The 25,628-nt window shown below is 39.5% G+C and overlaps 1 protein-coding gene across 3 annotated transcripts in view; it reads left to right on the top strand.

Annotated features, from left to right (window-relative positions):
• TRIO (trio Rho guanine nucleotide exchange factor) overlaps positions 1-25,628 on the top strand; it is a 241,931-nt gene that overhangs the window by 46,057 nt on the left and 170,246 nt on the right. For all 3 annotated transcript variants that reach the window (XM_062610805.1, XM_062610806.1, XM_062610807.1), the window contains exon 2: positions 24,986-25,060. In XM_062610805.1, the coding sequence (XP_062466789.1) occupies positions 24,986-25,060 (75 nt within the window). The remainder of the gene's footprint in view (positions 1-24,985; positions 25,061-25,628) is intronic.

Genomic DNA, 25,628 nt, shown 5'->3' with positions numbered 1-25,628 from the left:
ATACCTGTGCTGATTAATGGCAATGCAGTTAGGAGTGCTAGTATCAGAATTGGTCCAATTGGGATACAATTGATGTTTTACTTATAAGAATAGAAGTAACTGGTCAGAACCAAAGCAAGCACCCAATTTAGCACCTGCCTTAGGTTATCTTTATTTAAAGAAGACAGTAGTTTCGCCTATTTGTCTGAATCCCTCTAAGAAGCTGTTTAACTTTCCTTCCAGTCAGGGAATAGATGTGTTCCTAGAAAGATGATTTCTTGTGGGGTGTAGTTTTCAAGCATAGCATTTTTGATATAACCATGTTGCATTTATTGTATTTCTCAGCCTCCCAAGTAGAATGCCTTATTTGTCTAAAAAATCACTACAGTTCCCCAAACAGGCTATGACTGTATCTGTTGGATTTCTGGCTTGTTAAAACTTAAATATGCAAAAAAAGCATAAACATTTCACTCCCCCCTCCCAGTATTTCCTGTTTTTCTTGATCAGATGTTTGAAAATGTGGAGAGTTGCTGTTCTTTCTGTTAACCTTTGTCAGAAGATTACTAAAGGGAGGTGGATGCATATGGTGAAGTTGTTAGGTTTGCTTTGACAGGGGTGAATGATTTTATGGTAATTTATAATCTTTTTTTTACAACCCTATGTATGACAGGTTGACCCCCCATGTTTTTGAAATCCGTCTGGTTAGTTCAAGATTTAATTTTTAAAAATGTTGCTATAATGGTCAATAAAAAGAATGTTTAGGTGTTCTCTGTGTACTTGTAATGCTAGTCTTCCTCTGTCACTTCTACAGAGATCAAATTATAGACCTACGATATTGCTGGCATCTTTTCCTATTTAACAACTTTCTTGCTGCAATAATCTGGACTTCTAGCAGGGAGGTTAATAGTTTGATAAATAAGTAGGGTTTTCTGAGATGATTCACTTGAAGAGGAAAATAACTCAGAACTTCGAATGATATTATGTAATCCTATCAGTGACTTTGTTAATATGTTAATTTAATTTTGTTTGCATAAAGGAGCTCAAAGTTTGTTTGCAGATAGTCCAGTCACAGAGGTTACTCTGTTACTACAGAATTAGAATTGAGTTATTCCATCACACCGAAAATAGTGGTATTACTTATGCCACTATTTCCTGCAATTGTTCCCTGTTTTAAGGATAAGCTACATTCTGGGTGGTTTTCAGTGAGCAAATAAGAATATAAGAATGAGAAATACATTTTGGAAATGTATTTCTAGACACTCAACAGTAACTGTAAAAAGTAGATCTGTAGACTGGGAGTTTTGGAACAGGTTGTGAAAATTAAATGGAGATAAGGAATGTCTTGGTGCACAATGAGATGGTCATACAGTACCTTCTTCACCGGGTCCAATGATAAATTAGACTTTAGGAGCAATCAGTTCAAAGGGAAATCTTTTGAGACAGTGAATTAGGTGAAGTCCAAGAAAGTTCATGATATCAGTTTATCTGCAGGAAAAATGCTAAGTAGTGGCACAAAGGGAAGCAAAAGTTCAGCCAGAGTTGAAATAAAAGATGGACACTGAGAGCAACAAGAAGGGCTGCTGCTGCTACATTAACAGCATAGGAATAAAGAAGGAAAAGGTGTGTGTGCTGCTGAGTGGCGTGGGTGATTTAGTTACCATTGGTGCACATGAGGCTGGTGTACTCAGTGCCTTCTTTTCCATCAAGATCTACCAGGTCTTTGTAACTACGGACAGGATTTGGGGAGAAGAGCAACCAGTGCGGAAGATGTTCAACTCAAGTAGCTCTTGAAGTCTTGAAGCCTTGACCTATGCAAAGTTCACGTGATCAGGTGGGCTGCATCCAAGGGTGCTGAGAGATCTGCTTCACATTAGAATAGCCACACGGTCATCTTCAGAAGGTCACAGTGACCAGAGAAGTTTCTCAATGACTGGAAAATAGTAAATGCTTCACGTGTCTTCAAGAAGGGCAGGAAGCATTACCCAAGCAGCTGTAGGCTGGTCAGCTTCACTTTGGTCCATGGAAAAATCATAAATGAAGTCCACTTTGAATCAGTTGTGGGCATGTGAAGGTGCTGTTGTTGACTGGAAATAGCCATCATGAGTCTAACAAAGAAAAGTCATCTGACCAACCCAGTCACCCTCTGTGGTGAAATAACTGGGTCTGTCAGACTGGGATAAGGCAGAGAGCAGTGGATATGATTTACTTTGTGTTCAACAAGGCTTTTGGCGTGATCTTCCCACAGCAGCAACCTTGTATTCAAGTTGGGAGTCTGATGTAGGTAGGCGGGCTGCTTGTTGAATGAAAAACTTCCTGAATCTGCAGGCTCAGAGGGTAGTGGTTAATTCTGTACCTGTTCCAGGTGGAGTTTCTCTATTCTGCACCCTGTTCTGTCTCACATCTTGATCAGCGACCTGATGGAGACACTGTACCCTCGGTTTCACTAAGAGGTTAATTAAGCATTGGAAAAGTTTGCCCAGAGGGGCTGTGGAATATGTCCCTCAGAATTTTCTGAGATCCAGCTGGATTAAACCTTGGGCCACCTGGTCTGACCTCAGAGCTGACCCTGTTTTGAGCAGGAGGTTGTACTGTGGGCCTCCCGAGGTTACTTCCAATCTGAGACATTCTGTATTTGCAGCCAGGATCCAAGTTGCACAGAGCCAGCAGGAGCTTCTTGTTCTTTCCGGGCCCTAAAATGTTTCAGGTGTCCTTGTAGTACTTACCTGAGAATTTTTCCATTTCTTGTTTCAAGTTACAGGCTTCCCTTCACTTAAAGGGTGCAGAGAGAATCTAAATGTGCACTAGCATCTTAAGACCTTAAAGTATAGTTGGTTAAATACAGGTCTAAAAATAGCAGTAAGGACAGTGTAAAGTACTGGCTGATGTTAAAATTTTGTTTCTACAGTTGGATGAGTGAAGAAAATTTCGCACTCAGAAAACTAAGGCAGAGTAGGGAACTCACTTCTACATTGCCATCATAGACACTGCTGCAGGACTGCTCCTGGCAAAAGGAAACAAGAAAGAAATGCAGTGTGATTTCTGATGCAGGTGAAGAGGAAATCATGGACTGTCTGCTATGTCAGAGAATTCTTGTATTGCAGAGAGGAACTGTAAGTGAAGGCATAAATCTAAGTATCTTGTTTAGTTAAAGGCAAGTGTCTTTAAGACTATCCCATTTAACTGCTTACAGGTCTTTCTATCCTTTGTACCTTCCTGTGCCAGTTTAAGCTACAAAAGTCTGATGCATAAACATGAGCTCTAAGGGCAGAATACTAAAACTGCAGTTAATGGTTGTGACAAAGGGGAACTGAAAATCCCAAACTCTGGCAACATCACAGCTCTGATGGAATTTGGGTGGCTTTATGCATGTAGGCCTCTGTGAAGTTAACTTTGCAAACTGCCTGAAAATTAAGTGTGAAGAATTTTCCTAAGGTGAAGCGGGAGAAGTGTAGTACTATGGGTTATAATTGATTTTCAGGTATGCTGATGTATTGCTTTTTGAGCAAGAATATACTAACAATTAAATTTAAATAAGGCTTAATATTAAAAAAGACTTGAGAATGAAAATTGCTTCTATAGCTAGTGAATAGTTTACCCCATACTCCAAAATCCAAATCTCTCAAGTACTCATGTAAACTAAAAAGAATAATTTCAAATCTAATTAGGAAAAAATTGAGCTTTAAGTTCTAACTATGAATTTAATCTTGCAGTGATACTTCAAGAAAAAATAGAAAATGCCCATGGGATGTAGGTGTATGAAATGGTACAGAAAATGAGGACAGATGTCAATTTATAACTTTCTTATTCTACCACGTGCACTTTTGCTTTTTGTAGGTATGCAGGCTGTTTAAAATGGCATGGGTTTGTACATTTGCAGTGTGCCTTGGTGCACTGAGGAGCAAGTGACCTGCTGGTGGTGATGTCTCGGGCTTACAGGCAGGCGCATCTGGACGCCATCCTCCCTGTCCCCATGGTGGGAGCACCAGGGCTGTGCCAGGCAGTTGCTGGAGAGAAGTCAACAGTTGCAGGCCTGGCCCAAATGTGCCTGCAGTTAAGAATGAAAGAGTTCCCTATGTAGCCCCTGTTTAGCTTGGAGTTAGATAGTGTGTATAGACTGTCTCCCCCCAGTGCAATTCTTTGGGGAATAATTGTTTCTTTGATAGGTTTGCCCACATGATGTTGGCGAGGCCAGTGCTATGTAGTGCTACATAGATACTTAACTGGCCTGTCACAGTGAGCTGCATTCATATTCAGCAATAAACCCTGGCATCCTGTTAAAAGTCGAATTGCTTACATAGTTGGCATAGTCTTACTGAAGTAATTGCTGATGTATGGAGCAGTGTTTCATGGTAAAACACTCTTTCAAGTGCCTGAGTCATGTTACAGGCATGTTGTCTGGAAATGGCTAAAAGAGATTCCTTGTTGGTTTTCTTTGTTCTTTCATTTCCTGAAGGAACAACAAGGGGGGTTAGTAATTTTCTTTTTGTATAGCTGGCTGACATGGAGTTGTGTTGGTCCTCAAGTAGGACAGCTCGTGTGCTAGGTCTGTTGGAAAAGGTATATCAGTGCTGCGGATTGATGTGCTTGCTGTGACACAGGTCAAATATCTTCACATTTGTATAGCTGTCAGTGGCACACTTTCTAATGCGGAATGCCTCCGTGATGCATGTTACATGGTAAGCACAGGCAAAACAGGAAAAGGATCCTGTCATTTTCAATTCGCTTTAAAAAAGCTTTTCTTAGTCATATTACTCACTTTTTTTTTTTTTTCTGAGGTAACCTGCTCTTAGCTGTTTTAACAAAATCATGCTGCTTTGTTTGCAAGTCCTGGAAACAAAAGGCAAGGCTTGTGAAGTATTGGCAAATATGTGCAGGAATCTGGAAATTATGTAGCTTTGCTGTACAAGTTGTTAACAAGTTTGTGGAAGACCGATGCTAAATAGGGAAGCTGGAATCTCTGTCTGCTGAAATGCTTCTTGTCCAGAGCAGCAGTGAGTAATATTCCAGATTACAATGGGAGGGAAAGGACTGTCTTAATTTGGGGTCATAGTCCTAAATGTCTTTGAATTCTTTAAGCACCGAAATGGCAATGTCTAATGTAAAGCAAATAAGCATATTCCTTTTTTTCCTTGGTGTGAACAGGGTAACCTAAGTAATGCAGTGGCCAAATTGGAATTCAGCTTTTGTGCGAGCATTAAGACAACAGCCTGTGAATAAGGCTTAAGCTGTAGTCTGGTAGGATGTGGTAATTCACCAGAGCTGTCATGGAGTAAAGACACTGAGTCAGTTTGCCTGGAAATGTTCCAGTTATGACCTGGATTTCTTGTGCGAGCATGTGTGTGTCCTGTGCTGTGACATACTGTCAGTCAGTCTTGGAAAATGGCCGTTAAACTGAAGTATTTGTATTGTTCCTAATGTCTTGTCTTTGTCAACCCAACTCAAGTGAACCAGTTTCTTTTAACTGAGTGGAGTAACTTCTCATACCCATAGCTGGCATTAAGAATTTTAAATCCATAGGTCATACTATTAATCCATAGGTCATACTATTATTCAGGTATGTTAACTTTTCGATGAGATATGATGAAATAATGGAGGGGTAGTTATCTTAAGGTAAAATGAAGCAGAGTATTTTGTTCTTCTCCACTGTAATTTATCTTGCATTTTATCATCTGGTGCTGTAGACAGGAACTGTTGCTCACTAATGCCTAGCTTGTTCTTAATTAAATTGTTAATGTAAAGCGTTATCTAAATCTTAGGTATGCGTTACACTGAAATGATAAATTCATCAGACTGTTAATAATTCTTGAGGTTATTTGTTTAAATCTGAAGAGTAGTAACTAGACAGAATATTGGAGTGTTGGTATGGGGGTTTTAAGTTTTGTTTTGGAAAGGATGTTCTGGTGATTTAGAAATGAGGATAAACTTTAAATATATCACTTCAGTTTTAATTTTCTAAGACAGTGTGTATGTCAACTTTCATTTAGGTCATGGCAATATCATCTTCAGGGGGATAAGCATTTCAGAAACTGGGATGTGAATGTTCATGTAAATATGACCAGAGATGAAATGATTAAGGAAATAATTCTATATTTTGTTACATACTTATGTGGGATAACCTTGCTGGCAAATTTGAATGCACACTGGAGCTTTTTATGTAAGAAACATTTCTTGTTGTACCATGATGATTAGATAGTGGAATTCATTAAAGCAAAGCACAGGATGGAGTTTACAGATTACCCAAAATTAATTAAAAAAAAAAAAAATTGAATTGCAGACCCTTGAAGTTGACAACTCTGAAGGTGGCAATAACAGCTGAAAATTGCTTGCGGATGTCTAGCTAGTGTTCAGCTTCTGCAACTGAAACAGGCTTGTGTTAGATGACTGGGAGAATGAAGGTTGACTGTTGATTTTAAATTACATTGCATTGCATATTTCAGGTTCTTCTGTTCGTGGCATACTGTATGAAGGGTGGCTTAAGTTCAGATTCTCAGATGGTGAACTCTGTTACTCGGTTTTACTGGAATGTCATTGCCTAATATACAAACATTAAAAAGTTCAAATCATTAAACTGAAATTTTAGGTAAGGAATTAGAAGCCTTGGTTATAATTGTTTGCTTGTTGTGGACAAATACATACGAGATTAATAGCTTTTATTTGTAGTTGTGGTCCTTTCTATTGAGTTTTGCAGCAGCAAGATTTCTAGTTCATGACACCAGACTTGTATGTAGCTGGGGAAGAGACTGTGTTTTTCAAACTGTACTCCGGTTTGGGAACAGTTGTATCTGGGTATTACACAGGATTAAATAGCAATCATTGTCAAAGCCTATTTGGTAGTAAATCCAGGCAGAGCAACTGTTAAGCAAACTGACAGTCAAGGAAACTGTACAGGCAGAAGATAGGCATTGACAAAGATGACTTGGATATTGAACATGTATTGTACCTTTTTTCATCTGACTGCTCAAACAAGACTAGTTGAAAAATGTTTTGACTTGAAAATAGAGCTTCTTGAAGAAGATGGAAACCTAGCAGTTATGGGAACAATATCAAATCCACTGGGGTCTTGAACTCAAGTTTGAGTTTTTGAAATTGGAATTCAATTTTTTTCTGATAAAGGGATAAGGATTTAATTTGCTCTTGTTCCCAAGCGTCATTTACTTTAGCCATTCTTTTAGCCACAGACAACAGAACATGCATGTTGGGGTATGAACAATGTATTCTTATAAACAGGATACAACCAAAAAAGCTGGTGTGTTGATACTCCTGAATGGTAAGTCATTAGACTATTTCTTGAACTTTATCTTGTAATGGCATGTTACTGTATAATACTTAACATTAAATTGGATGTGTAGCTATAATATTGTAGACTCTTCTCTAATTCTGTTAGTTAATGACCTTGTAAAATGGAGAAACAGAAAACGTAGCTGTGGTGGGTGAAGCCTGACAGTGCTTCTTGACAGTGTGTCAAAGCAATTCTGTATTCTTTTACTCTCCAAATAGATGTGGGTAACACTTCATGTTTTAGCATGATGTAAGTGATAATGGCAGCTATGGTATTAGGTGTCAATCAAAATAGTGTGCTTGTAATATTAGTCATCTGCTGAAGGGAGCATAAATGCAGATACTGAACTCACTATAAAGAAGGGATGCCTGTGGTGTGTTCAGGGCGAATAGTACTTCCAAGTAAAAGATGATGATTCTGGAGATAAGGATGTACACAGATAAGCTGATGGCTGGCTGTGTCAAAATAACATTGCTGGCCTGACAACTATTCATTCAAAGACTAGACTTTAAGCTAGTAGCAACACAGTTGTTTTCTTACTCTAAAGCTGCTGTTCTGGAGAGTGAAAATTCAGAGGATGGCATCGTAGCTAACTAGTGTTATGCAGTAATTCTGTCTTTTGTAATTTGATCCATAATCTCCAGCAGCTTTCCAAAAGTGCTCTTGTCTGATTTAGGTTAATTGTGTTGTAACTCAGGGTTTCCTCCCTTAAAAGAGAGTCTTTCCCAATTAAGACTCTAGCTGGCATATGATGTACAGTTAACTTTGCTTGGGCTTGCCACAGTATGTTAAAATTCAAGCTTGCAGCTGAGCTCCTAATGTGTAGTACTCCTGAATAGAAATATATGGGTGCAGCTGGTTTATAATGTAGCTCATCTTCAGTGTGTTTGATGGGCTGGAGTTTCAGAACTGGATCAGCTCTGTGGTACTAGAGTTGCCCCTTAGCCTTCATGTACATGCTTCTGTTCTACTATGCTTTGTAAGTGTGAAGATATACCAGGCATGTGTTGGATGAGTAGGTCATGTTTTTGCTTGGTTTTTGATTATAAGTTTAAGCATAAGGGACTTTTATTTTTTTTTTTTTTTTAAGTCCACATTGTAAGTTAATTTTGTGTGATGTATTGATTTCTGTTAATATTGGCAGTTACTTTGTTAGAAGTTCAGTAAGAAGTTAAATGCTTTTTCTGGGCTAAATACAGGCTCTCCTTTCAAGATTATTCCACAACTTCAATCATTGAACTGTTTTCTATGTACTTTACAAGTTGGCTAGTTTAACTTGGGTTTTGGAAGAGAACTTCCAGAATTTCACTCGGAGATAAAATACTCCATGTGGATGGAGTACCTTGATGTTGACCCATAACTGTAGGTCAGTCTTCACTTAAAGAAGGCAAAGATGAATATTTCAACTTAAATTTTGTTAACAATAACCAAATTGTGCAAAATGAGTTATGGATATTTGACTTACCTGTGTAAGTTTGTGTGCACTTGGTTTGAACAAATGGTTGTTTTCTCTGGCCTTGTATTTAGTTCATCTGTTTGTCCTGCTTAAAATTTATATGTGGAAGTCTGTGTACTTGCCTGCCTTGTGTGTTTGTGGAGAGAGTCTCATCCTGATAGAGCACAGTAGTTTCAATAGCCTTTCTTTTTTGAGGTTGTGCAGAATTATATTGAAATTTTCCCATATATTTTTCTCTTTCCTCACGAAAAGTGAAACTTCCCTAAAATGTTTTTCTCCCAGATGACATTTCCATTTTAGTGGGGAGATGTCTTGCTTGCTCAGCTTTATTTTTCACCAGTTTGTCAATGAACGGCTATACTTGATAAGCAGGATTTAATGCATGTGAATCTCTGTTTAGACTCCTGACATGGTGGTGGTTATTTAAACTAAGAATCCTCAGCCTGCTTTTGGTAGTTATCGTAAAATTTTGGCTTAAGGTGGCACTGACACTAAAAGGGAATATTGACTAGACTGTGCACTTGATAGTGCAGTTGCATGGAACTTGACAGAACTTTCTCTTTGGCTTTTTGTTGTGTATAGTGATGTGTGTGCACACATGCATATTCCCTGCAGTCATTTCATGAGCTACCGATAACTTGTTTGCACGCATGTCTGTACCAGAAAATTAAAAAAAAAATCTTCTGAGTTAGCACTTTGAAGGCTTAATGCTTAATGTGGAGTGTCTTCTTTTTGGAAAACTGTAAGTAACTACAAGAAACTTTGCTGTATATTTTTGTGGTTAGTCCTCTGGCTGCCAGTAGTTCCTGCCTACCCTAACTGTATCATATTGTATTAATATGTTTAATAGAAGGAGTTACAAAGCCTGATATACTTAAGCTTTGAATTCAGTTGTAATCAGTTGGTAGGTGCTGATAGGCTAACAACACTGGGCTGTGCTGGTAAAATAGAAGCAGACTGCAAAGCGAATAGTGAAGGTAACCATCAGGTATTTCAAACCTTAGTTCAACAAAACGAAGGTAGGAAATAGCAGTAAAATTGACTGTCACATTTAGTTGCAGTACTTTATGAGAAGTCAAATTTTTAAACACCAGTATCTTTAATGTGGAGTAGTATCCTTTAAATTGTAAAGATAAAAAAAATAATAATAATCCAATAAGGTTAGGGAGCTTATATTCATAGAAAGTCATTGAAACAAGAGCTTGAAGAGTGATAGTTCAAAAACATCTGGTGGTTTTAATGGCAGTCAATTACCCAAAGCAGTCAAAAACAGGCCGTGTAAAAGGATGGGATTCTCACATCTGACAGTGACAGGCTGCTTTGTAGGCAACTTAAGCTTCTGATACTGGCCATGTTTGAGAAGCCTTTTGGACTTGTGTTTTCCTCCTACATCCAAGTACACTTTAGTGTGTTGATTTTGATTCTTAAATTAACTTTCTTTGTAAAACAATTACTTCACAATAAAGCTATCAAGAATGCAGGTAGAGATGCTGTGTTACAGTGCTGTAACTTAGATCCTTAGCATCATCATATGTATCATTTCTTAAAGCATAAGTGACAGAGTAAGTGCCGTTAGTTCAAAATTTTACTTTTTATGAATCTCGAGTACTTCATGTTTGTTTTCCCCAGATGTTGAGATGGTAGAACAGTTTTTACTCTGCTTTGAAATCAGAGCAGTTTTGTTGCTGCAAATAGTATTAGCATTCTGACAGAAATATATCCTGATAGCTTGCTTGCAGCTCCTACTTTGAAGTGTTACAAGCCATAGAGTTTGCATTTGGTGCTTAGTTACCGAGTTCAGAACTAAGTGAGCTTTGGAAATGCACTCATTTGAGCTAACTGGGATAAATTTATATACAATTGAGTTATATGTGGTAGTGGGCTAAGTCTTGCTTCTGACCCTCATGAGAACACAAGTATGCTGAGTTAGAGTATCTGCTGGAGGAAAGTGTCTTAAGAAATCTCAAGTTGATGTGTATGTACTTCCAATTCTGTTAAGTAACTTCTAAAGAGAATTAGTCCTACCATGGTAGTGGAGATAAAGTATAACATAAAAACTGTGTGCATAAAGGACTTAGTAAGAAAGAGCTTTTGTGTCAAATGTACTTGGTGATGCTGGTCATACACACTTGTGCTTGGTTAGGGAAGCATGAAGGTAGGCTGTTGTGATGTATCAGCTATCAAAACTTTTGGGGAAGTCTTTTTATGGAGAAGTTGCAGTCCAGGTCTTGAAGTCTGACTGGATGCTCTGTAACACTTGCCTTACTGTCCTTTGTGCTCAGTCCAGAATACATCCATTATCTGTCTATATACTTTCAAATACCCAAATGACTTCTGCTGGAGAAGGGCATGATACTACTTCATGTTCAAACTTTCTGTAGCTGCTAGGCTAAAAAGATTCAGTAAACCTCTGACATGACTTAATTTCTCATGGGCTTTTGTTTTTGTTATAAATAATGGTAGATAAGAGAGTTTGGCAGTTTAAATGGGATGTCAGGATATTGGAGCTCAAAAGTAAATGTGAAAGCTGCTGCATGACTTGTCTGCAACAAACATGGCTCTATACCAAAAGCACTTCTGTAGGGAATGCTTCTCATTTAATAAGGTGTAAAAATAAAAATATTTGCCAAACTAAATAAAGTATAAACTGTTGCTGTGCTGTACTACTTCCATAAACTTGTGTGTTAACCTGATGAGATGGTGTAAGGGAGTGGAGGAGAATAGTAAAGTAAAGATGAAAACAGCTAGAGAGAAATGTAATTTCACGTTTGTTACTGTTCTACAGAAGTTAATATTTCTAATTAAGCTTTCTGGGTCATTTAGAAGTATACCTATGGACTGCTAATTTGTTTTAGAGTTTAAAGTCTTCAGAGACAACTTTGTGTGTCTTTAATCATGTAAGGAACCAAAGACATGAAGGCAAAGGTATTGTTAAAGTCTTACCTAGTGCTTTTAAAATACACTGTAGACATCTGAAGCAATGTATTCATATATATGCCAAAATACATTGCTGCTTTTTAATGCAATTAAAATGCTAGCTTCTGTTGTTGTCTCAAAGAGCTCTTCCAGGAAATCATATGCCTTTAGAATTTTGTGTAGTGAGTGAGTGTTGTAGAAGACCAAAAAAAAAACATTTTAATTGAGCTTAAATTAGGTTGGTTTTGTGAACTTAATGAAAATACTATAATTTACAGTACTTGAGTCACTGTCTTCATCCTGATTTGAAGCTGATATCTACACCATACTCCATAATGCTTGCTAAGTCTGAGTGTGTTCTACAAAGGCGTGGATCAGAGGTGCTAGAACATGCCCATGTGATGAATGCCCTCAGTTGCAATAAATGGAAAACATTTGCTAGTGGTGGTATTTTGCAGGTAGCATTACAGAGGTGGATGGCTGGATGTATTTGGGCATATAACATCTTTGTATTTTTCATGCTTTAGAAGGTTGAAGAATAAAGTGATGGATGAATACTCACTGCCTGTGCCTACAGGAAAGCAACCGTCTGCCCTTTCTTATTTTAATGAGGGCAACCATATCAGGGTCCATAGATTTGATGTTAAAAATTTGAGCATGAAATAGGAGGGAGCTCACTAGTATTTGACTGGATTTATTGTGCTGGCAAGTAGTAGGAAGTGGCGAGATACAGTCAAGTTAAAACAGCTTTTGTCTGGTTTGGTCCGTAAAATGAGCAAGATTTTTCCTATGCAAAATTTTTTTTTTTTTTAAGATTGATTAGCACTCTTCTGAGTATAATGCAGTGCCCCTACTTCCAGGTAACTTGTTACCAAAGAAATTTGATACTATTTTAATAGATATCAATTTTTTAATCTGTATGTGAATATTAAAGCTATAGAAACCAATAGCAGGATATCTGAATGCCTATAGGCTTCTGTCCTGAATAGCATTAGGACTTGCTTGCTTTGTTTTATGTATCTCATTATTGCATATGCTGCATGTCTTTAATAAAGATCATTTTCAAACAAATTTACTTATGACTTGAAGATAGGTGAGCTGGTGAGAGATTTTTTTTCTTGGTTTTGAGTGCTGAGTTTGGGAGTGTGCTTCTGACCAGAGTTGTGAATGCTACATTTATAATGATGTATATCAATTTACAGAAATAGATGAAAGCGAAGGCAAGATGTTAATCTTGTTCTTGTTACAGTAACATAGAAGGAGCTGAGTCAGTGGAGTTCATGGAGAGCACTGAGCCCTGATTCAGGTTAAATTTGTGTACTTTGGTACCTGTGTTAAATGTGGCTCTAATGAGATTCAGACTACTTGCCTTTGTCATCTGAAGGAAATAATCTGCTAGAACAAATTTGATAAGTGAAGAACGAAACCTCCCTTTCTTAGTTGTGACAATCTGCAAAATCCTTTCTGTTGGTTCTTGAGTGAAATCCGTTTGCAGAGGCAAGCGTGGAAAGGGTCTTTTTGTTTCTAATGAAATTTGACAGAGGGATCAGATGGGGAGGATTTTGGGCAGGGTGAGGAGAGGAAGGTTTGCGTGATTTCAGATTGCTCATGTTTCTGCCTCCGTAAGGTCTGGGGGATGGATCCAGGGATGCAGCATGTGGCAGCGCTCCTCCCGAGTGGGGCAATGGCTCAGCCCTGCACAAAGCTGATGATGTAATGTGTGCTGTGGAGCCATGCTGTCACCCGCTTGCGTGCCGCTCAAGCTGTGCTGCACTGCTTCCCTACCACCCAGCCTGAGCATCGCTCCGTTTTGCCTCAGCAGAGCAATCACTCGTTTGCTTTCCTTGTCTTCCATTGTCTTAAACCTGGATTTTTCATGAACGCAGCCTGTGGGTTAACAATATGCATGCACCTCCTCAGAGTAATTCAAGCTATAATTTCTAATGGAATCCTTGAGCAAATGAGATGGGTATTGGACATCTCTTTTGGCATTTCACACTCATCTTGCTTTCCCTTTTAAAAGCAGGGAGGGAAGGAGATAGGTTGCTGTTAGCAACCACTCACATATTAGAAATGAAATACCCAAGCTTTAATTCCCTGTGGACTCCTGATCAGTATTCCTTTTTCTTTTTTTTTTTTTTCAATTGGTTCATTCTAGCCATAGCATATGTTAATCAGTGTTTGAAATAAAATTGGCTAGGTAAGAAGATAAAAAGAGAACAGGGAGAAGCTCGGATATAAAACTTTGTCTCCCTCTAAATGTTTCTAACAGTCACACATCTGAAGCTAAGGGCAGTGTAAAACAAGCTCTGGTTGATTCTTTTCTCTGTTGTTTGACTCCATATGCACTTGACTGTTTTTACAATGTAAGGTGAAGGAAAGTGTCTTCCCCTTCTTCCTCACGTTCATCTATTGTATGTGCACTGTAACGTAGCAGAGAAGCTTGGATTCATCCTACATTTCCTGTGTCTTGGTGCTCTTGGAGTTCAACCTCCTTACAGCTGCAAACTAATAAAACGGGACTTTGAAGGAATGAGCACTGTTCACAAATCCAGTTATTTGACATGCATCTTGTTGCAAACTGCTAGTTCTGCCACAGAAGGAATATAAAATGTCATGGAAAAAAAAAGGAAAAGGGGGAGGGAAGGAGCGTTCAACAAAAACTGGATGTTTAAGTAATAATGTCTCCAAGTATAAATGTAACCTAGTTTAATTTTTGCATGCGAATCTCCTAAGGTGACAAAAGTGTTGAGAAAATTTGTCCGTATTTGGAAAAAAAAGGTGGACACAAGGAAAAAAAAAGGCAGTAAATGCCTAATTTTGGGGACTATGAACGATAGTAAGCCCGAAACCAATGCTTTGTGCTGTAAAAAGGAATTTCTTTTGAAGAATATGCAATCTGGTTTTGGTATATTTGATTGATTTCGGGACTGATGGAAATAGTTCTTCCCATTGTTGCTCAGGATAAAACAATGCAGGCCGATTTTCAATCTGTTTTAACTTGCTTATTTTTACTTCTCTTGCTGCAGTCTTCATCAGTTTCAGTGTAGAAAGAGATTTCTCCAGATGGTGGTTTGGAACAAGAGCCAAAGGACATGATCTAAAATGTTATGTTCCAGCTGTTGCTGCGCAGAATTTAGAAGCTACTGCCTTTCACTTGATCTGTGTTTTTTTGAACAGAAAAATAAGTAAAAATGCTTATAGACTTGTTGCTAAAACATTTGTATGTTAAACCAATTATTTATAGGAGGCTGGGTACCCTTCTGATAGCCCTGACAGTGTAGGCCCATTCAGCCATGAGTGTCTGTAGCAAACATCAATAGGGAAAGTATCTGACTGCAGTGAAAGGAGTGTGCTGCTGCTGTATTTGAACACCACTACAAGGTTTGCCACCTCAGCAGGGCAGTGAATTGGAGTATTGCGCACTTAGGGATGGATGAGCAGTTGCCACCAAAACAAATTGACTTGCAACAACATTGGTAGGACAGCAGGAACAGATTGAACATCCCAAATGGATAGATAAATTTAAGAGCACAGTTCTCCTCACTTCAGCGAAGGGAAACTGTGGTCAGATTTTGATCATCTTAAGTTTCAGTTGAAAAATGGATGTTTGTTCTTTGGCTTGTACATTTCATAGGATCAAAGGGCAATTCTGTTTGGGAAGGTCTTCACTACGAAATATAGATAACTCTAAGGTTCCTGTTACTTGATTAAAATGAGACTGCAGATTTTTAACAGTGATTTAGGATTTGGAGATTTTCTCAACTTATGTTCTTAAGGCAGCTCTTCAACAAGTTTTGCAGTACAAACCTGAGGTAGCTTGTTTCCCAAAGTGAGGGATAGATGAGTATGTCAGCTTTCACGAAAAGGATGGTCACTCCACTGGGGTATTTGATCTTGCTTGAGTATTTGCTGACAACTACACTAGTAGCCTTTTCTTGTCCCTCATCTCTTTGTATGTCATTGTGCTCCCCCCCATAACATACAGACAGGAGAGGTGCGTTCTGGTGTCAGGATATACCACAGAGCTGTTAAAAATAAGTAAGAGAGAACATCTTGCACTTGGCACAAATGCCAAAAAAAAAAAAAATGCAGGCAGCTTAAAGAGCTAGTAACCTTCTAATGAATCTCATTTTTTTACGGCAAGTGAATTTCTCAGCTGTACACTTCTGTGAGGCCCTGGTTGCCATGTGGTAGCACTGCATACCAGCTCGGTACTGATGTGGTGCAATTGCCCGCAGCATGTATGGAGAGTACATAGAGTGCAAAACAAAATGGGAAGTGGGGGGGTCGTTCTGTGAGCTGTTGTGATTAAAGTGAGGGGTTTAAGGTGTAATGTTTTCCGATTTTGAGCCTGGCCAGAGCTGAAGGGCGTCAAAAGTGTATTCATGTCGTAGTCCTGATACTGCTTTAAATTCAGGACTGGGTTCTTAACATTGAATTAATAGCTGTTAGCTACAACAAATACTTTGCTTAAGATCATGACTGTGGCTGCTGGAAAACACTGAAATCGTGCCCCTCTGGTTATATGCCTCTAAGCTTGTGTCTTTGTTGGAATCACTTGGAGGTTTTAGAATCTGGACCAAGAAAAAGTGAATGCATAAATGATGAATGCCAAGGTTGCTAATGTTGCCCAGTGGATCCGTATGTCAGTTAAGAAAAATCTGCTGATAGTTCCTTATTTGCTCCTAAAAAGAAAGATATATGGTCTTAAAGATGCCATAAGAGGCATACCTAAAATTTAGTGTGCCCGAGATAAATTGCCATTATACCATTTGAAACTGGTCATCTGCACACTCATGAAGCTTCAGAGAAGAAATAAAATTGCAGTCCTTGCCATAATTTTCCTGAATTCTCTTGCTTTGTTGCAATGTGGAAGATGGTGTGAGATTGCCGAGCAGCACTGAATATAGGCAATGTCTATAATGGGAAGCGATAACAGTGCAGTTGGTGAATTGACAGCTCTGATTGCTCTATGAATCTTTTACTTGCATACAAAACTATTAAGCCTACCATAAAATTGAGATTGCCACTTAAAATACTTGAGTTAAAATCAAGAAAAGCTATCAGTAATCCCATACATTCACTAACTTTAGTTAGCTTTTGCTTCCTTTTGCCAGCTTTTTGGGCTGTATTCTCAATTAGTGCTGTTTTGTGTTTTTTTGTGTTTTTTTTTGTTTGTTTTTTTTTTTAATTTTTTTATTTATGAAACTTCAGTTTTCTTACTCTGCCTTTACCTCAGTAGTTTGATTTAATTTGTAAACCCAAGAACTTCTGGAGTTCAGTAATCATTTCTTGTAAATCTGATCGAAGGAAAGAGTAAAATGGTTCTACTCACTTAATCTGTCCTCGTTTCTGTGTAACTTCAGAGTAAGGATGTAAAAGGCTTTACAGTGGCTGCTTGTGAATCTCCTCCTATTGTGCTTAAAATTATTTTTCATAGAGTAATAGCATATTTAGAAGTTTGCCCACGGTCCTATTTGAAAAACTCTCCATGGCAAAATGGGAGAATAGGAACCTGCTCTATGTTCTCTTTCCGGATGCTGGGAGGTGGTGTATAAATTAAATTGCAGCTGAGGTTTGTCATACACAGTTGTTGACTGATAAGAAAGTTGAATAAACCAATGGATTTCCAGGATTTAAAGTCAATGTCATCATGTTATGATATGGGGGGGGGGGGGGGAAGGCAAATAATGAAACCTTTATCAGTGTAATAATGCACAAATTTTATTATACGTGAGCTTCTTTACTCCTTTTTTTTTTTCTTTTTCCTTTTTGCTTAATTGACTAGGAAGCAGTTTCTCTTGAAATGCAGCTAGGAGGATGGCTTTGCTATTAAAGGGAGGAATAGTTCAGATTTCAGTCGTGTAGTTGGTATCATTCGTGCTGTGAAACAGAAGAAGTGCCAAAGACTGTAACATCTTGGATTCTTTTTGCTTAAATGCTGACTAGCTAAAGTTTTGGGGCTGTCTGTTCCAAGGGGAAGCTACATCCACACAAAGGGACTGGTGGATGCAAGGAGTTATGAAGAGCAGTTTACAGTTCCTGCTGCCTTACCTAGATGCAGAAAAGTGCTGCTTGGCTAGGAAATGGTCTCATCCCCACCTGTGGAAGTTGTTTTAGCTCTTGTCTTCTAGCAAATAGTTCTTTCTACTTAGGACTAACCTAAATCAGTCTGATTATTACCCAGCTCCCTTATTACCTGAACTGTGACTTTAATGTAGCAGTCCTGAGTGTGGCTATTGCAATTTCTATGTGGCTTTTTCCCCCTTCCTGTAGAACGTAGCATAGTGTGTGAATTTGAGCAGAAGCTTATCAGAGCAGGTCCTTTGAAATGAAGAGAGTACTCTGTTGGAAAATAACTCACTGAAAGAGGTTTCTCCAGTTTGGGATGGGGTATCTGTCAAAGAACAGGTAGGGGTTAGAAGGATGGTGCTAGAGGAAGCAGCCTGGCAGACAAGGCACTTGCTTGCTGTCTGATATGACACAGGGGTCATTCTTCTGAAGTCCAAAGAGAACCTGAAGCATTGATGTGCTCTGGTTGAGTCTGGCTCTTTTTGTTTGCAGCTGTGGAAAGGTCTTGTTTTCATGTTGCCAGGTGAAAAGCAGTTATGCTCTTAAAGGTGCAAGTTTTCAGGATGAGAGCATTCTTTTTTTTTTTTTGCGGGTGTTCTAACTTTGTGTCAGAAGTTTAAAGTCAGTTATGTGTGACAGCAATAGATAAGTACTTCATCAACCTCCTAGCAAAGAGATGCTAATCTTACCCTCAATTTCAGAGTCCTTTTACTGTCTTAATTTCTGTTTCAGTAGTCAGTGTTTGTTGCTTATAAATGAACAATGCATATTACTGAAAATACTTTCAAAGTAGCAGAGTTCTATGTTCCTGATGTAGCAGTGCATCTTTGGGGAAGCCATTTATAATGTTCTGTATCACAGTTGTGTAATCGAGTTATTAACTTAAAAGATATGTTTAAGGCAATTTTGTCAGCCACACAGAATGAGCAGACTAGTTACTGATCATTGCAGTGCAAAATGATTAACAAAGTTACCTTGTTTCCTGTGCCTGAAGGATGCCTCAGCCCTGGACTAATTTCATTTGCCTTGGATGCATGGACTACCATACAGGGTATCAAGTTTCTGTTCCTGCTGTAAAGGTGACGTGTTTACCATATTTCAGTGTCCATGGGAAGTTTCAGCAAGTTGGATAGCCAGGGGAGCACTAGAAGTAAAGGAATGCTCTGATTTCCAGGCAAAAGGAGGCCCCTTATACTGGGTTACGCTTGTCCTCCAGGGCAGATGGACATGCAGCTCTGCAGCCAGGTCTTCATGCTGGGATGTGACAAACACTTGCAGCCCAACTGAGAGGGGGGCTCTCCTGGCAGTTTGGATAAAGGGCCTCGGAAACCACCTAGGGGCAATACCTGTACCCAGGAATGCTTCTTTTCTTGGGTCTTTTAACCTGGATAACTTAATACATTGCAGCAAAATGTTAGTTTTGTACAGCATGAGAAAAAGGGTTAATACAGACAATGTAATTTTTAAATTTGACTTGCTGATGGTGTCTTCTGGCTCTGAAGGTGTGGGGGCAAAGAGGAGGTGGTGTGTTTGTGGGAAAGACTTCCTTGTTTTGCAGTGCAGATATCTGTATGAAAAATTTAGGTAGCTTTCTTTGTTTCTTTCTTGTTTGCATGTTTTAAAGATCTTTAGTCATGTGACAGAACATTTCAGTAGCTACTCTGTAATAACAGACTGCTAGTAGAAGGCTGTATATAACTCGGGGGATTGTGTAATCCTGAAAGCTTCATGGGGCAGGGGGAAGCTCTCTTAAATTGAAATGGACTACTTAGGTGTTACTTAACCTACTGAAGTTGAATATTAATTAGCATAACGTGATGTTCTTTCCTCTTGACTGGTAGTTAGGGAAAAGTGTCTATGATGTATGAGACAATAGAAAGGCATATACTACCTATTAACAATGTGAAACTGTAAAATTAGTATTCCTTTAATAGGTATTGAAAATACCAAGGGTGGTTTTCCTGGTTAAGACTGAAATTGTCTTTAAAAGATACTAGTGTAGGATTTATTATTAACCCCCACGTTTTTCAAATAAAAAGGCTTTATTAGGTGACGTGGATAGTGAAAGGAGCAGCACAAATACGTGCCATACATGCACACGCATCTCTTTGAAAAGGAATGAAAGCCCACTTGAAGTCCGTGCTAGCCAAGTGCAGGCTTGGGTTGTGATCCTCCACTGAGCCCACCCCGCCGGGAGCGGGTCTGCCACCGGCACCTCTGCTGGCTCCGTTGCTGCCGGCGAGGTGGGTGCCGGGCTGGGGCACTGCCGCAGCACCGCGGCGCAGGAGCTGCAGCCGGCCGGCCGGGAAAGGATGACATCACCCTCAGGAACATGTGATGCAGCCGGCTGGCGCGGAGGCTGGGAGCTGTGTAGGGAGAGATTGGTGCAGATATTTATGGCATTTCATTTGAGTGCGGCAAATGCCTTTTAATTTTCTTTTTTTTTTTTTTTTAATGAAATCCTCATAGTAGCAAATGTTCCGTGGTGGAAAGGCTTTAAAAAGGGAGGGGAGGACCCACCCCAAGCCCTTAAAACCTGCTTTATTGCTGCTTCTTGTGTTATTATTGCTCTGTTGGAGCTCTGTTTCTTGCTGTATTCACCCTCTCTGCTCCCTAGCATTCTTTCATCAGCTGTAATCCCCACAGTCTTTTCAGTTATGCTTTAACACTGCAGAACTGGAATGAAAATTGACTGTTTAGAGCAACAGGAATATGATAATCCGAGGCAGACAGCCTGAAGGATATGCAGATCCAGAACACGAGCCAAGCCCTAACGTATTTGCTAGGGTGTTTACCTTGAGCAGCCCCTTAATAGTCAAAGAAATGTTAGCTAAAAGCTTCTTGCTTTTTATATGCCACAGGCAAAGTAAAATGTACCGCTACTGTGCATCATCTGAGGTGAAATAGTTTAAAGGCTTAGAAATCTGAGCAAGCAAGTTGTGGTAACCCCAGTGTCTTGGGTAATTTTGTGCTAAAATAGACAGCAAAGAACAGCACTAGTTTCTGCATGCTCTTTAGGTGAGGAGAAAGTGTTTTCTACCTCTAAATTTACTGTAAAGAAAAGGAGTTGCCATGGTTGATATGAAAGCTAAGCATGCTAAATTGGTATTAAGCTTAGGGTGGCTCAAAGCATGTTAAAAAAAGTTTAACTCTGGAAATGTGCCTATATGTGCCTAAATGTGTAGAGAACTAAAGCCCAAGTATTTCAAGATGGAAAAAGGTATTTGCTATCTTCTGAGATGAGTTCTTTAAGTCCAGGGTTTTTGTTGAAGTCTTATTTTAAGCTTTAGCCTGTACTAAATGAAAACCTAGTAGGAACAAAACTGTAGGCAGTTTAAGTAAAAGGTTGGTAACTCACAGTCAGTACTCCAAAGGAAGGAATAATACAAGGCATTCCTTTGAGGTATCTTAGATTCCTGCCTAAGAAATACCTATGTGCCTCCACAGTTTGGTCAGTCTGGAGTTGCTGTGTAATTGCAAAATACTGTCTATCGTGTAGAAATGCTTCATGCAGCATGCTTACCCAAGGAACCAGTTTTCCTGGTCAACCCTTCTGAGAACAGGTATCTAATTTTGCGTTTGGTTTTGCTTTATGGTATTCATGGAAAAGCAGGAAATTGATCAGTGGCTGGAAGATGATTTTCACATTTGAAAAATCATGGCAGTCAGGTGAAGTTCCTAATGACTGGAAAAAGGGAAATATAACCCCTATTTTCAAAAAGGGTAAAATGGATGACCCAGGGACTTATAGACCAGTCAGTCTCACCTCTATGCCTGGCAAAATCTTGGAGCAGATTCTCCTGGAAGGCATGCTAAGGCCCATGAAAATCAACAAGGTTCTTGGTGACAGCCAGCATGGCTTCACTAAGGGGAAATCCTGCCTGACCAATTTGCTGGCCTTCTGTGATAGGGCTACGGAACTGATGGACAGGGGTAGAGCAGTTGATGTCATCTACCTGGACTTGTGCAAAGCGTTCAGCACTGTCCTACACGGCATCCTTGTCTCTAAGTTGGAGAGACATCAATTTGATGGATGAACCACTCAGTGGATAAAGAACTGGCTGGATGGCCGCACACAGAGAGTTGTTGTCAATGGCTCAATGTCCAGCTGGAGACCAGTAATGAGTGGTGTCCCTCAGGGTTTGGTGTTGGGACCAGTCTTGTTCAACACCTTGATATGGATTACATCATCAAAAGCATCATCACAAAAGACAGCTAAACTTGGCTATTAATTTCAAAGGCCACAGTTTTTTTTCACAAACTGCATACAGTTTTATGCACACTCTAGTGTTTTTGGCATCTACAGATTAAATATAATTTTAACTCTTATCAGTGCAATAGATGGAATTATCTATAGCCCAGAAAAGGTTCATGTACCGACTGCAGATATTCTGTAACGAGTGGTGTTCCTCAGGGATCGGTGTTGGGGCCGATCTTGTTCAACATCTTCGTCGCTGACAGGGACAGTGGGATTGAGTGTGCCCTCAGCAAGTTTGCCGATGACACCAAGCTGTGTGGTTCGGTTGATACGCTAGAGGGAAGGAATGCCATCCAGAGGGACCTCGACACGCTTGTAAGGTGGGCTGATGCCAACCTGATGAAGTTTAACCTTGCCAAGCGCAAGGTCCTACACCTGGGTCAGAGCAATCCCAGGCACAGCTAGAGGTTGAGCTGAGAAGAGATTCAGAGCAGCCCTGCAGAGAAGGACTTGGGGGTGTTGGTCGATGAGAAAATGAAGATGAGCCGGCTTCAGTGTGTGCTTGCAGCCCAGAAAGCCAACTGTATCCTGGGCTGCATCAAAAGGAGCGTGACCAGCAGGTCGAAGGAGGTGATCCTGCCCCTCTACTCTGCTCTTCTGAGACCTCACCTGGAGTATTATGTGCAGTTCTGGTGTCCTCAACATAAAAAGGACGTGGAACTGTTGGAACAAGTCCAGAGGATGCCCATGAGGATGATCAGGGGACTGGATCACCTCCTGTGTGAAGACAGGCTGAGAAGGTTGGGGTTGTTCAGCCTGGAGAAGAGAAGGCTGCATGGAGATCTCATAGCAGCCTTCCAGTATCTAAAGGGGAGCTATAGGGAAGCTGGGGATGGACTCTTCATTATGGACTGTAGTGATAGGACAAGGGGTAACTGGTTAAAACTTAAACAGGGAAAATTTAGGTTGGATATAAGGAGGAAATTCTTTCTGGTTAGGGTGGTGAGGCACTGGAATAGGTTGCCCAGGGAGGTTGTGAATGCTCCATCCCTGGCAGTGTTCAAGGCCAGGTTGGAGGAGGCCTTGGGTGATATGGTTTAGTGTGATGTGTCCCTGCCCATGGCAGGGGGTTTGGAACTAGATGATCTTAAGGTCCTTTCCAACCCTAACTATTCTATGGTTGTATGATTTGTTGATTTGTTTTTTTTTTGCTATCTGTGTGTGCTGAGACAATGTCCTGGGCAAACACTTCAGTTACAGTGAACTGGAGGCACCTATTGCAGACAGATACTTGTCTAAGTGCATTTTTAAAAAATCCCTAGCCATGGATAATCCGTAATCTTCCACAGGCATTCCTGTGTGCTGCTTCACAGTTTTCTCCTTTGCAAAACTTCTACTGCCTAAAGTAAACCTCTCACTGTAATTCTAACCAGCTTCCTTTTGCCACCATTAGACTGTGTTTTGAGGGCTTCTAGACTAAACAGTATCGTTTGGTTTAGTCCTTCCTCATAGCTCATGACATGTAAACACCTGGCCGTTTTTGTCTCTTGAGTACTCTGTTTTAGGTGTCTTGGGTCTGTTTTGAAGGGTAGTGCCCATAACTAGGTATTATAGTGGCACAGAAGTCTCAGTATTGCTGGCTGGAATAGAAAACCTGTGATATAAGTTAAATATATTAATCTTGCTTATATTACTTGATGACACCTTGAGGTTTTAGCTGTGAAGTGCACAGCTCTTTTCTTCAAGCTCAGAGCCTGAGACAAAAGGGTGTGAAACGTTTGGGTATTTTTGAGGAGGAAGAGAAATGGTGACCTCCCTGCTGGGCATCAGTGGCAGCTTCTGCTGCCGTCTTTAGAGGCACAGAGGAGGAACAATGTATTTTAGATGAGACTGCCACTTACACACAAGAGCTTGGTCTTGCAAGATTTCCCTGAAACTATAAATACTTAAGAGGCTTATTCTACCTTCTAAATAGCTCACTGTTGCTTTTAAGGAGCACAGTGACTGTTTCGTAGCAAGCTATTTGGGCTGTCTTACTAAACAGCCCTTCTGGGCTTCAACAGTGATAGAGAAGTGAGCACTTCCCTCTTACCCCAAAAGAAGTACTGTGCTCAGAAATGAGATTTAAAAAGAAACCCCACATGAATTCAGAGAGAGTGGGAAGGACCATAAAATTAGTTGAAGTGTGGGTACATAACCACCCAATTTTTGCAGTATGAACAAGATGGGCCCCAAAGGGACTAATGTACAGGTTAATATGGAATGTAAGGAATATAAAATGCACCCTAAATCTTACTTATTAAGGAAGGCAGAAGTTTAGAATCTGGCCACAGAAATGTAATGGAAGTAGGGAGGAGGGGCAAGCTGGTGGTGTGCTGCTTTGCAAGACTGATTGTAATCACTCACCTTGGGGACCCTTTCAAACTCCATGAGTATCTAGAGTTAACATGACAAAATGTGCTCTCTGTTACAAAATGCTGCTCTGGTCAGGCAGCAGAAAAGACACAGTTGAGAGCCTTATCTCCCAGTTCTGCTTATAAAAGTGACATGAGGAAAGTTGCATGTAAATATTGTTGGGGATTTTTTGTAGGTGTTTTTGTGCAGTGTTTTTTTGGGAGGCCTGGAAATTTTAGGGGGTTTTGGTTGTGTCTTGTTTTGCTGGGTTTTGGGTTGGAGTTTTTTGACTGGTAATTGTTCTAAAGGTACCTGCTGTTATTAGCTTGATACTGCTTGTCTCTGCTGGAATATAAAGTAAAAGTGGAATTAAAAGCAACAGAACGCAACTGTTAGTTTTTATTTACTGATTGAAAAGGCTAATTCCAGTATTCTGTTTTTTTACTAAGGTTTTCTAACAGACCATGCAATTTATCGTAGCTAGTCAAAGCAATGACTTGTTCATTAATATATTTTAAAAGCTTAGTTTACTTTTTTCAACCTTTTATCATAACATTACCTTGATTCCTGTAATCATAAAACTCAGATTATATTCCAAAGGTAAATATTTTACAATACGTTCATTAAATGTAGAAGCTGGCCTTGTCTGAATTTCTGACTAATTATCTTGTCTTTTCCTTTTTTTCAGGGTTTCGCAAAAATGATGAAATGAAGGCTATGGAAGTATTGCCAATTCTAAAGGAAAAAGTTGCATACCTTTCAGGTACTGTTATTTTCTTGTGTTGTGGAATGCATGTCCGTTGCTAGTCGCATGTAAAATGGTATTTTAAGTACTTTTATATATCATTACAAATGTCATGGATGGCTAGGGTAGCACCTATTCCATTTGGCTATCCCAAACATAACATGAGCATTGTGAAAAGACATGTAATAAAGAAGGTAAGTATCTTGTTGAATGTTGAACATACTGCTTCTTGTTGTCCTGGTCATGTTCTGTCCTCCCTGCATATCCAACAACATTGTTTAGAACAATGTAGAACAATCTGCCATATCGTAGTCGTATTCCTTCTCTTATTTCTGCTTACAGGCTTTGTTACTGGCCTATCTGAAGCACTGGAGAAATATCTCTGTCACGGAAGTCAAATTTCATTGCATATCTTCTAAACATATTTACTATCTTCATGGTGAAATGAGTTACCATCTAGTTTTAGCTATCTCCAGCGTATACCTTAAAGTGGGTTGCTTAACGAGGAATAGCAGAGGATTTAAAAATAAGGTTTAGATGAATGAATATAGCAACATATTTTTGCTAAGTTACTTGCTAAGTAACG

Source organism: Pezoporus occidentalis, unplaced genomic scaffold, assembly GCF_034315485.1.
Source record: "Pezoporus occidentalis ecotype Australia unplaced genomic scaffold, CSIRO_AGI_Poc_V1 ctg15, whole genome shotgun sequence".
Taxonomy (NCBI): Eukaryota; Metazoa; Chordata; class Aves; order Psittaciformes; family Psittacidae; genus Pezoporus; species Pezoporus occidentalis.
This window is presented reverse-complemented; position numbering and strand designations above follow the sequence as displayed.